At 39.9% G+C, this 12,491-nt stretch overlaps 1 protein-coding gene across 1 annotated transcript in view; it reads left to right on the plus strand.

Moving 5' to 3' along the window:
* The window catches only part of LOC134795328 (protein ELYS), a 36,779-nt gene that overhangs the window by 2,280 nt on the left and 22,008 nt on the right, over positions 1-12,491 (plus strand). The window contains exons 3-19 of the mRNA XM_063767150.1: positions 37-332; positions 696-1,087; positions 1,524-1,676; positions 2,900-3,035; positions 3,389-3,505; positions 3,723-3,890; positions 4,508-4,695; positions 5,312-5,437; positions 5,813-5,904; positions 6,069-6,172; positions 6,453-6,606; positions 6,967-7,086; positions 7,415-7,573; positions 8,706-8,817; positions 10,677-10,986; positions 11,537-11,681; positions 12,146-12,345. Of these exons, the coding sequence (XP_063623220.1) occupies positions 37-332; positions 696-1,087; positions 1,524-1,676; positions 2,900-3,035; positions 3,389-3,505; positions 3,723-3,890; positions 4,508-4,695; positions 5,312-5,437; positions 5,813-5,904; positions 6,069-6,172; positions 6,453-6,606; positions 6,967-7,086; positions 7,415-7,573; positions 8,706-8,817; positions 10,677-10,986; positions 11,537-11,681; positions 12,146-12,345 (2,972 nt within the window). The remainder of the gene's footprint in view (positions 1-36; positions 333-695; positions 1,088-1,523; positions 1,677-2,899; positions 3,036-3,388; positions 3,506-3,722; positions 3,891-4,507; positions 4,696-5,311; positions 5,438-5,812; positions 5,905-6,068; positions 6,173-6,452; positions 6,607-6,966; positions 7,087-7,414; positions 7,574-8,705; positions 8,818-10,676; positions 10,987-11,536; positions 11,682-12,145; positions 12,346-12,491) is intronic.

A 12,491-nucleotide genomic window follows, 5' to 3' on the forward strand; every position in this document is an offset into this window, starting at 1 on the left:
TAAAATTTCCAAAATTAGTGATAATAAAAATTTCAGCAACACCAACTGTACAATCACCAGCGTAATAGAACTACCCACACCGCTAACTGAAAACTCCAAGCAGCTGATCATCTGCCTAGAATGCGAGGATCTCACTGGCCTCATCTGTGTACTCCATGTTAATGGCTCGCAGATCCTCCGGTGCATCCAGACAGATGTGGTGATTACAGAGATTGCTGTGTGCGATGAGGTACCCGATGGGCCGTTGACATGCTTTGATGGAGTTATTATGGCTGGCTCAAAGAGAGGAGAAATATTTGCTTTTGATCTGAATAGAGCCAGTCTTATTCAAGGTAAGCTATTTGGTGTTGATTCCAAATCAAAATCTTTTTATACTTTACCACTCTATCCAGGAATCTTTATTTTGACTAATCAGAATTGTATTTGGTAAATTCTGATTTGAGTTTGATTTTAAAAACTATTGGACGTATTTTGGAGATAAAATCTTTCTATCTAATATTAGTAATATTCAGACTTTCGTCTAAAATAAATGATTTTTATTTATTATTTATTTAATATAAAAAATATCGAGTCGACGTCCATGATATGCGTTACCACTCACTACTATGTCGTGACGGTAAAAAGTCAACAGTATAGTGTTAATACACCTTTTTTACACAATACTGTTTAAAAACCTAACCTAACACCTTTTCCAGCATTAAAAGACATATCGCAAGGCTACGAGCACCTAGTCCGAATGGAGTCCAACCCAGCCAACCTAGCGTTCCTGTCCCTCAACGCTGTCCCCCAAATAGACCAACACAGAGACCAGGCCTTAGAAAACGACGACCATCTCGCCATAATCCTCAACGAAAACTCACTAGTCGATGGCCAGTATTTATTTAGGAACCCAGACGGTTCGATCCGAATGAAGGCAAAACAGGATCATATAAGAGTATCGTCTCTTCAGTATGTTCCGCAGTTGGGTAGTTTGGCGGTGGGGTATAATTTTGGGGCGTTCCAGATTTGGAATATGATGAGTTTGGAGTTGGAGTTTGCGTCTCAGGTCAATCGGGAATGCTTGCCGGTCACGCATTTTGGATTTCAGGTAACTTTTGATCATATATCTCTGTATTTTCATAGGTACGTTTTATCAACTGTTAAACAGATAGTGGGTCCTATAGCCCTCTGGTGGGCATCTGTGTCGCGCACACCATTCTTAAATGCTTCTTCTAATAACATTTTCTGATTTTCAAGACGTCGCTTTTGCAAATTTGAACGGTTTCCTAAAGACAAGGGTTTAGGGTTAGGGGAAAGAGTCAAAATGGATGTCTCCATTTACTAACTGTATGTATTCCAAATAAAACAAAAGGCGAAACAGAATATATATAAGAATATTCTAATGCATGATACCTGGTATTGCAAAGGACATTTTGCAATATACATATACAGTATGCAGCCTAACTAGTAAAACTTTATTTTTTTAAACAACACATTTGCTTTAAGACCGAATACATTTAATAACATATAAAATTACTTCCCAGGAGCCCTGTGACGACCCCAGAGCCTTCTGCTATCTCTGGGCAGTATTCTCCGTGATGGAACGGTTCGAGGAAGAAGAGTTCCCTCTGGCTGTCATGTACTCCCTCACCTATCAGGGGAAGAGAATGCTTTCAGACACCAAATGTCTTTATCAGGTATATAATGCTGTGCTTTGAAATTTTCTGCTTACTTCAACTTAGAAACGATGCTTTGAAGGTATGTGCTTCCTTTAGGTGCATCTTATTTGTGGGCCTCATTATACAATCCTCAATCAAAGTTTCTAACCCCCTCCATACTTGCGTTTGTGTTTGATCGTGACACTTCACGGCAATAAATAACCGTTTACAGTTCTGGCCATAACATGATCTAGTATTAAGACGAAACAGGAGCTGAGTTTTAAATAATTTAGGTAAATATACCCGTCTCGCTAACGGAAGCGGCACCTAAAAGTAGTGCGATAAGGACAAGGCGAAAAATCCTGCGTAAAAATCTCAAAAATCGAGGTTTCGTACTCCTCTGTTTCCTCCTCCAAAACTTAACCAATCGTAACCAAATTTGGAAATCTAAATGATTATGAAATTATCTGTGTCGGACCGTTTTGCTTTTTTGGCTAATTGATATCAGTTTTGAATGCCACGCCTCTCATTGCGGCATAGTCAATTAGGCCATTTTGGCCATTTTTGAAGGGCTCTAGCGCCTTAAAAAACAAAAATATCAAAAAAAGCAAAACGGTCCGACACAGATATTGACAATATTAATCTGTGTTGAAAAAATCATTGCTCTAGCTTCAAAAACCACGCAGGAAAACGAGGAGTACGTTTGTATGGAGAAATGACCACTCCCGTTGGCTCTTAATATGGATTGGGCATGAGTGGTTGGGGGAACTGACAGAATGGGATAGGCTTATGTATCTTTCAGTAGGAGTAGCAGAGAAGGCGCTATAGGGGACGTGCGTGAACTATAGGGGGCAACATAGGAGCCGTCAGATTTTTGGCGTGAGGCGTAAATGTGACGTTTATGCTTGCGAAGTAGCCCACAAGATGGCAGAACCTACTATGCCCAAGGAAACGTACCTACGAAAACGGTAGATGGTAGCACTGCTTTGGCAAAGTACATGTGCACATATGTTTCCGATTCAGGCCCCAAGATGGCAGGCCCTCCAACGCGCACGGTCCCTATTATTGTTAGTCTTTGTCACAGTCGCACATTTTTTTTTATTCCCCACCGTAAATTTAGTATGGTTTATGGTGGGCAACAGGTAACCCGACCAATCATTTTGTCCCATTGCGTATGTTCTGTCCCTCACGGACGCACGCGTATAGCATCAAAAGGATCCTACCATCTACGGGCCATAAGTATTTTTTTGTTTGTGTACCAGGACTTCATGATGGCGACCATCAGGTTTCAAGTGGAATTAAGTGTGATGGAGAATGCGGGACAATTTATCGGGGGTCGCTGCGTGTCGTGCCACGCATACTCCGTCAGTTCCACCTTAGGGGAGGAGGGCGAAGATAGTAAGTAATATTTCGTCAATTTAACACTAAACTTCTAGCCATAATTTAGCATAATTGTTCCTTGTTTCAAATAAGGTCCCATCAATAAAAAAATGGGAAGTGAAAACAAATTGTCTAGTGGTTTTATGCTTTGAACCTAATTTTTGATTATTTAACAATAATCACTTAGGTAATAAAACTTGAAACTCTACATGCATGAAACTTTTACATGCCTGTTACAGTCACTACAGACTCATTTAGTGGTTTACATTAGACATTTCGTAGCGTGACTATAGAACAACCCACTAACCAACCAGTGCTATGAATTGTACACAAATTATATTGTATTATTTATTTGTACATTATTTTTCTAGGCATGCTGAACATCTGCCAACTAGTCTGGGAGTGTTGGGGCGAGAACGTAAATTCTGCAACGGAATATGGGATGCTGTTATTCGATCTAGACCAGTGGTACAAGGATCAGATGCCTTGTGAGTATAATTGTATTAATTTGATCCTACCGACTGCGCCAGATATGAAAGTCATTCAACTATGTTAGATATTCTTTCTTTTAAATCATTGATGTAGTATAATTGGTTTCACAATAGAGAAAATGGCCCCTCAAAGTCCATGGTTTACAAACGGGACAGGTTTTTGTAATTTTGAATTGCTTATTAATACTTTTGTAATCAAAAAAATCCATTCTAGCAACATACGGCCTACAAAGCAACGCCTTCATGAGCGCATCATGGTGCGGGCAGCTGACCACGGCCGGGACTCGAACCCTGGACGTCCGGCTGCAGCCCGGCTCCGTGACGCCATACTCGCACGCCACACGCCTCGAGGAACACTTCTACCCCAACTCCATACATTACAGTAAGAATGTTTGTAAGAACGTCTCTGTTTGACCCGATGGTTTCTGGTAGGAAATGCCTTTTGGCATTAAGTCCGCCATTTATATACTTTTCTTTGTTTGTACAATAAAGTTTAAATAAACTAGTAGTTCGCCCCGAACTGAGAACTCGCTGTTCACCAAAAACTATAAAAATATTTAATTTTCGACGCAATTAAATTAAAAATGTAGAAATTCAACATCGCTGCCGTTTTTTATAATTTCTTCATACATAAATTTTCGTTATGAACGGGAACAAATGAAAATATTTCTCCCTTAGATGTGCAACTCAATTTCTTAGTTTTTAAGTCTAAATTTAAGGTTTATCTGTAAAATATGTGTTACGCTATCTGTTAATTCTGCCATTTCATGTGATGTTGAATAAAAATGTTCTATGTCTAAAACAAACAAGATGGCGGCCATTTTTTACAATTTTGACCACGAATTCATATTACGGTTCCTTTTGGATACTCAGATATAAATTTTCGCCACGATTAGAGCTAAAATGAAGAAGTTCAAAATGGCGGCCGTTTTTTACAATTTTGTCTCTGTCTCTGCTTATAACAACAATCATAAACTAATATAAAACCTTTACTTTCAGATTGCATCTGTCTAAATACGTCCGACGCCTGTGTACTAAACACAGCCGGTATACAGCGACAGATCATGGCGTCCATCGACGACACCGGTCCCACCGCTCTCCTGAACCCGCCGCGGCTCTACCACGCGTGTGTGGCGGCGGGTCTGACGCCGTTGTATATGGACGGCTTGTTGACCAACCCCAGTGCGGTGAGAATATATACAGATCTGTCTAAACACAGACGCCTGTGTACTAAACACAGCCGGTATACAGCGACAGATCATCGCGTCCATCGACGACACCGGTCCCACCGCTCTCCTGAACCCGCCGCGGCTCTACCACGCGTGTGTGGCGGCGGGTCTGACGCCGTTGTATATGGACGGCTTGTTGACCAACCCCAGTGCGGTGAGAATATATACAGATCTGTCTAAACACAGACGCCTGTGTACTAAACACAGCCGGTATACAGCGACAGATCATCGCGTCCATCGACGACACCGGTCCCACCGCTCTCCTGAACCCGCCGCGGCTCTACCACGCGTGTGTGGCGGCGGGTCTGACGCCGTTGTATATGGACGGCTTGTTGACCAACCCCAGTGCGGTGAGAATATATACAGATCTGTCTAGACACAGACGCCTGTGTACTAAACACAGGCGGTATACAGCGACAGATCATCGCGACCATGACGCGACGAGCGTTGCGGGCTGAAGCGACGAGCGTATATAAAATACATAAGAGTTTTCCGTCTATTGAACTCTCCATGTGCATTTAGGTATTGAGGTCACGCACACAATTAAATGGCATGAAATGAATTTATGTTACAGGAGGAGCAACGGAGATTTCTACTATCGGTGGCACTGGAAGCTCGCCTGGCACGATTTCTGAAACGTTGCGCCCATGACTGGGCCACGGGCAGCCATCATGGGGTCGGCTGTACTCTCACATTCTTGGTACGTTCATACTAGCAACAAAAACAACTCTTAACTAACATATGTCATTAACAGACAGTAAGGTTTACAAGGAATATGCTTGTTAATATGGGTGTTTTCTATAAAAAAATATTATTTAAACAAGAAGATAAGTTACATTGTAAAAACAAGACTTAAGTTGTTTACCGCGCTTTTAATTATTTTAAAATCAACAGACACTCATTCTAAAGTCCACCCCAGAGTCTAAATGCCATAGACTTGTAACCATACTTACGAAGCTGTAGTCCTAGGTTTGAATCCCGGTAAAGGCATTTGTTTGTGTGAAGTTCATGGGCGTTTGTTCCAAGATATTGATGTTTGTATTGTTATCTAATTACTTGTTAATTATTCGTTTAGGTGGACTGGTGCTGGCGCCGCGCCATACAACTAAAAGAAAACGCTAAGGAGCTCACTGCTCCGCTGTTCTCTTCTTCTTCCTTGCCCGACAGGTGATTATAGTTTTCTTTTGTTTTATACCACATCAGTGGCAAACATTGGTAAGCGATCGGTAATTTTTACACGACTGCCCCAAAAAAGGAGTGCACATGCACATAAGGCCTTACAAAGTGAGATCGAGAAAAATAGTGGCTACATGTCGTAATATTTGTTACAGGAATGTAGTGCGATGCTTGGAGCACTGTGTACAACAGTTGACGCAGTTGACCGGCTTACTGGACGCCATCCTTACCAAATGCTGCAACCTCATAGTTCCTGATGGTAATTGGTCATACTATTTTATTATATTTGCACTCTACTATTGGTATAAGTAACTAAAATCACTGGTCTTTCTGCGCAAACACCCTCAAGGAAGCCGAATGTTGATAAAAGGACGTAGCATCTTAATTATTTTTTAGTAATAGGAAAATAATAATAAAAACTTTCAAAGTCACGACCATGAGAAGGACCACCTATTCTGTAATCTCTGTCAGTGTTTACTTCTCGTTCATTTTCATTGTTTATGAAATAAATAAAAAAAAAAATTGTATATTTGTTTCAGCTCTGAGCGAGATCGAGGAGAAATACAAAGGAGTGGGTACGGTGTCACTTTACTTCCAAGTAGTGCAATGGTTTCTCCGAGTAGGACTGTTGCCCGAGAGACACCAAGAACTTCCGTATCCAGCACGGCAGCTCAATGAAATATACACGAAAAGGTAACACTAATTATTACCATTTTTAAATACACAAAACAATAACGGCCGCTATGCACTTTTTTGTGAAAATTGTCGTTCGATTTTAAGGTTTTCGGGGTGCAGAGTTGAACGAGATTTACACAAAAACCTTACACACTAATTAAGACCATTTTTACATACAAGAATCCAAGATTGCCGCTATGTAGTGTAAAAATCGTCATGGTAGTCGATTTTGAGGTTTCTGGGAGTGCGGGTAATTTGATGTAGGACGCTGTACTACCTCATTTGTGAAATTGATATACTCGTATCAATGTTAAATTGATGTTTTATTTATTAATTAATTTTATACGGAAATCTAAATGAGTTTACACTTTGTTTTAGGCGAATGAAACTGCAACGGTTACAAAGTGGACTACCCGATGAGGAGTCGAGCAAATCGTGCTCGTTACTCTACATCGACCAGCTGATTGAGCATGAGTTCGGTGGCGAAAGGATACAGCAGTGAGTTGTTTTTTAGGGTTCCTTACCGGAAGGGTAAAAACGGAACCCTATTACTAAGACTCCACCGTCCGTCTGTCTGTCACCAGGCTGTATCTCATGAACCGTGATAGCTAGACAGTTGAAATTTTCACAGATGATAGCAGATGATGATGCCGCTATAACAACAAATACTTAAAAGTACGGAACCCTCGGTGGGCGAGTCCGACTCGCACTTGTCCGGTTTTTACTTATTATGAACCTATATACTGCCATGGTGGGTGTGTGGTAATTATACTGATGATATAATTTAGATGCGGATAATAACATTTATAAATCCCTCCTTTTTTAGAATGTGGCTGAAAGGCGGCAGCGAGACCAACGGCCTGTATCCACCGCCCTCGCTATATTCACTCCTGCGACTATATCTACTGCCCGACATCGCTGAGGAACACAAGCACTCACTAGTGCTGTATCTGCTAGTTGATTACTCTATGGTTTATGAAGTCAGGTAAGACATCATTATGTCAATTTATTAAATAAACGTTAAAAGTGAAAATAAATAACGTTTACCAGAAATGCCAGTAAAAGTTTCCAAAGTCTAGAATTTTAGATATTCTGACATGCTTTGTATCCAGTAAAATGCCCACCGAAATTGTTTTGCTGAGTTATAAAAAAAATTGCAACAGTTACAGTTCCATACATATTATTATGTGAAGGTGGAATCGGCAAACTAGTGCCTTGTATTTAAAATACATTTATTGATTCTCACATTGAATTGGTTATTTTTTAACTTTAAACCCTTTGACTTGAGACAGGTATTTGACACTCTTTCTCTCTTCATTTCTGCCTGCATCCCACCAAATAAAACGATATCTACTTAACCAAAAGTTATTTTTACATTATATAGCCTAATACATATTTATATATCATAACATAAGCATTATTTGCTAAAACGTGACCTGAATTCTTTCGCGAAACAGATCGTGTGATTTGGCGCAACGGATGTTTTGATCGTAAAAGTTTAATGCATAAAACGGTGGAGGTGTGATGCTTTATTTATAGGTTTTCTTTGATAGATAGGTAGATAGAATACTCTTTATTGCCTCTTTGATCGTATGATGCAAAAAAAAAAACATTTTCAGTTGCAAATATTATTATAATGCCAGACTTTTGCATTGATGTTATCGAGAATTAATAGCAAAATAAACTCAAGAGAACATTTTACTGAATCTTTTGTCTTTATCTGTCATTTTGACTTATGTATTTGTAAGAAAGGGATAAACCATAATTTAACTAAATCAGGCCCACAAAGTTTTATGAATACGGGGGTAAGTAATTATCTTGTACAAATATAAAACACGTGTCATATTTTTTACTGCTGTAAATACGTAGAATTTAGCTGTACACGTGGTACAAACAGCAACACTCCTAACTAACAACGGTGGACCTTATTATAAAAGGCATAACGTCCATCGATGTACAGTTAACAGTGTGGGCGAGGGTACATCATTTTCTTGCGGCATTTTGTAACCTTGTACCATCGACTATCTAAACTGTCTAAATATGAACCTTATTGTGAAGAGATAAGGCTTATCAATGGTCAGCGAATTCCTGTTATAAAATGTAGTATAATGTTGTAGATACGAGGCGGTGGTGCGGAGGTTGATGCAGTTCCCGACGATGTTCGGGTTGAGCAACACCGCCATTAAAGCCACGCAGGCCTTCTGGCATCTCGACCACAGGGATTTCGATGTAAGTTTTGCTATGGTTCTATACTTTATTTCGTACCTGTATCAACCTTTATGTATAATCGTGAACATCATTTAACAATATAAAAACCTACTTGTGATATTTTTTGGGAAAGGTATGAATAATCATTGAAATTGATCTGGTCTATTCTTTATACTCATCAACAACGGAACAGCAAAAAAATGAGTTGGTATTGTATGTTCCACCGTAGCGTCAAAACTACGAGGGGTGTTCAAAATATTCTCGGTATGAGAATGAAAACAAACAAGTACGAAAAGTTTGATATTTTTATTTTTCAATATACTCCCCCCCTATGTTCATACACTTAAGAGATCGATCAATTATTTTTTTTAATCCCTCATAAAAATATTTTTTATCTTTGGTGTAAAAATGCTCCTCCACTGCCGCCTTCAATGCTTCATCGTCAGAAAATTTATTTCCACGCAGATCCTTTTTAAGATTGGGGAACAAAAAGAAGTCGCTGGGGGCTAAGTCCGGGCTATACGGTGGGTGAGTAACAGTTTCAAACCCACATTCAACAATAGCTGCCTTGGCAATATGAGCAGTATGGACGGGGGCGTTATCATGCAGAAGCAGAACACCTTTGGTTAACTTTCCTCGCCTCTTTTCTTTGATTGCATCCTTTAACTGACGTAGAATATTAGCGTAGTACTGTCCTGTGATACTGACACCTTTTTCTTTATAGTCGATTAGTAATACTCCTTCACAATCCCAAAATATCGTGGCCATGACCTTGCCAGCTGAAGGCATGACCTTGAATTTCTTGGGATGAGCTGAACCCTTAATGTGCCACTGCATGGACTCTTGTTTACTCTCTGGGTCATAATGATGAACCCAGGTTTCATCTCCAGTAACTATTCTTTGCAGCACCTCATCAGGATTTTCACCGCACAGGTCAATAAAATCGGAACAACAAGCAACACGCATGTCTTTTTGAAGCCGAGTCAGCATTCGCGGAACCCATCTTGCACTTACTTTTGACATATTAAGATGGTCATGGATAATATCATGTACGGTACCAATAGAGAGATTGGTTACTTGAGCTATAGATTTTACTTTCACTCGACCATCTTCTAATATAAGTTTTTCCACTTTATCTATATTTTCTTGTGAAGTAGCTACTACAGGCCGGCCAGGTCTAGGGTCATCTTCAATACTCTCCCTTCCACGTTTAAACTCGCTTGACCACTTTTGAATGGTAGATAAAGAAGGAGCAGACTCGCGGTAAACACAATCCATTTCCTCTTTTATGGTTTTTTGATTTTTACCCTGTTTTGTCAAGAATTTTATGACGCATCGATGTTCTAATTTTGTTAACATTGTCAATTCGCACATGATGTCCGTGTTTGTTCAGCAATTGCAGAAAAACAAAAGAACATCTCGGTTCGAATTATACTTTTTTTTAATGTCAACGAATAAACCTTAGCGGCCAGTAACGAAAGAAATTTTAGAAGAGGTTGTAAGATATCAATACCGAGAATATTTTGAACGCCCCTCGTACATTAACACCGCCCGGTGACACAGGCTATTATTTTTTGACTTCTAAAAGCCATAGTTTGGTTACAGTTTTTATTACTATTAATTTACTCTACCATGCTGCCCTGCTAAGCCAAAGAGCGCTATCTCAAAAGAAAATTCATTGCTAACTTATACTTTAATTTCTATAACTGAGAATTCCATTTTCAGTACCATTTGTTTTTGAGATAGCGCTATTCAGCTTAGGAGGGCAGCATGGCTCTTATGCAAGCAAAAAGATTGTGTAAAACAGGTTCCTCTTGTCAACAAGTCCGGTTTTAAATTTAGTTGTATTTTAAGTAAAAAAGTAATAATTTTTGTTCCAGTTCGCCCTCGACCAACTCCAATGCCTGACGGGCAACACGCTCGCCCCCTGGCAACACCACGCCGTCCTCTCCTCCCTCCTCGCGCAGAACATGTCGCAAGCCGCCCTACAATACCTTCACGTTCGAAAACCCGCGCCCATACAAAACAACAGGGTCAATGACCATGATAAACTAGAAGATTGGCAGAGCTGTTGTAATCTATACTTGGCTAGAAAGTTGGTATTTGAGGCGCTGGATGTGGTCAGAATGTGTGTGCAAAACGCTGGGAGTTTAGAGGAAAAGCTACATGTGTTAAACTTCTTTTTCAAAGGTAAGTGACATAGGCAATGACAGGGACTCTTCTCTACACTCGCATGGAACAATGACTCCAGCTCTTCTCTACACTCGCATGGAACAATGACTCCAGCCGCTTTACAATACTTACTTGTTCGCAATCGCATATTATAGAAATAGATTCTCCTCATTTAAGCGTTTTCGCGAAGGGGATGCCAAGAACCCCTGAGGTTCTGCTAAATAATAACAAGAGTTACCAGGGGCACATATCTTTACAAAAGGGACCTTCTTTCTCAGATTATTTTTGAGCATAGGATTTCTCAAACACCTAAGTAGATGTTTGAGGTGCCTTAACTCAGTTTTATGTATTGCATTCCACTTTATAAAGCTACACTATACGTAGTTTTTAAGGCTTAGCCGGCAACACTGTTCCAATAGACTTACGCCAATGGTTAATCGCGTCGCGTCTTTATTACCTGTTGATACCTGTAATATTGTAACGTGTAGCTCTGTATGAAACCCTGGAGAATCACAAAGAAACAATGCTCAAATCGGTAAATATGATGCTAACTGAGTTTTAATTTCAGGGTGCCGCAACACAGGACAGTTGTGTAAGATCCTCCAGGTGACCCTGCTGCCGTTCGAAGAGGAGGCCTTCATAAAGTACTTAGAGAAGTGCAACGAACCGCACACCTCGGATATACTCATCATGTACTACTTGCAGCAGGCCAGGTAAATAGGTTATTGTAGCTATGTACGAGTACGCCACATGATGGTGGGGTTCAGCTTATCTTGTCTATTCTTCCCTTCACCTTATCCTCAATCGTCTTACGATCTCTCAATGTCTCACAATATCTGTTAGCACTACGTCTCCCCGCCTTGTTTTGATGAAATGGTTGTTTTATACCAACATAACAGAATAAGAATCCCAATAGATAAGAAAAACTTCGACATTTTGATAATAATAATAGCCCCATTCCGTATTTATACATATAAAACAACAGTTTAAGAATTTGTAAAATACGCAAGAGTTATATTGAAAGTTTTTTTTTTTTGTAATAATTATTTCTATTCAATTATAGGATCATTTTGTCTAGCCTAGATTTACTATTTGCTTTCATACAAAACTAGTACCTATTCCTAATCTAGTCGTCGGACGTACGTATGTTGATTTATTGAGGACATATGCTACACAGGTACTTGGAAGCGCAACAACACAACTGTAAACTCCGCCACGCGAAACGCACAAACATCTCATCATCATCATCGTCCATCGTGGACGTGATGGACCGACAGCAGGCACGCGACACTCTGGTAGAAGTGGTGTGTTCGTCGCTGCCGACCATAGCGGCCAGAGTGGCGCATATGGCGCTCAGCGACCACTGCGAACCGCACAGTAAGTACATCTTTAATTTGAAAACTATGGGTCTTAGTGAGATGCTTCAAACAAATATTGTAGATTTCAATGAAGAATATAGTGGTAGTTGACTGTTTTATTGTAGCTTCAACGGTTTTACTAAAATAATAAAAATACTACTCATT

This window comes from Cydia splendana, chromosome 12, assembly GCF_910591565.1.
Source record: "Cydia splendana chromosome 12, ilCydSple1.2, whole genome shotgun sequence".
Lineage (NCBI taxonomy): Eukaryota > Metazoa > Arthropoda > Insecta > Lepidoptera > Tortricidae > Cydia > Cydia splendana.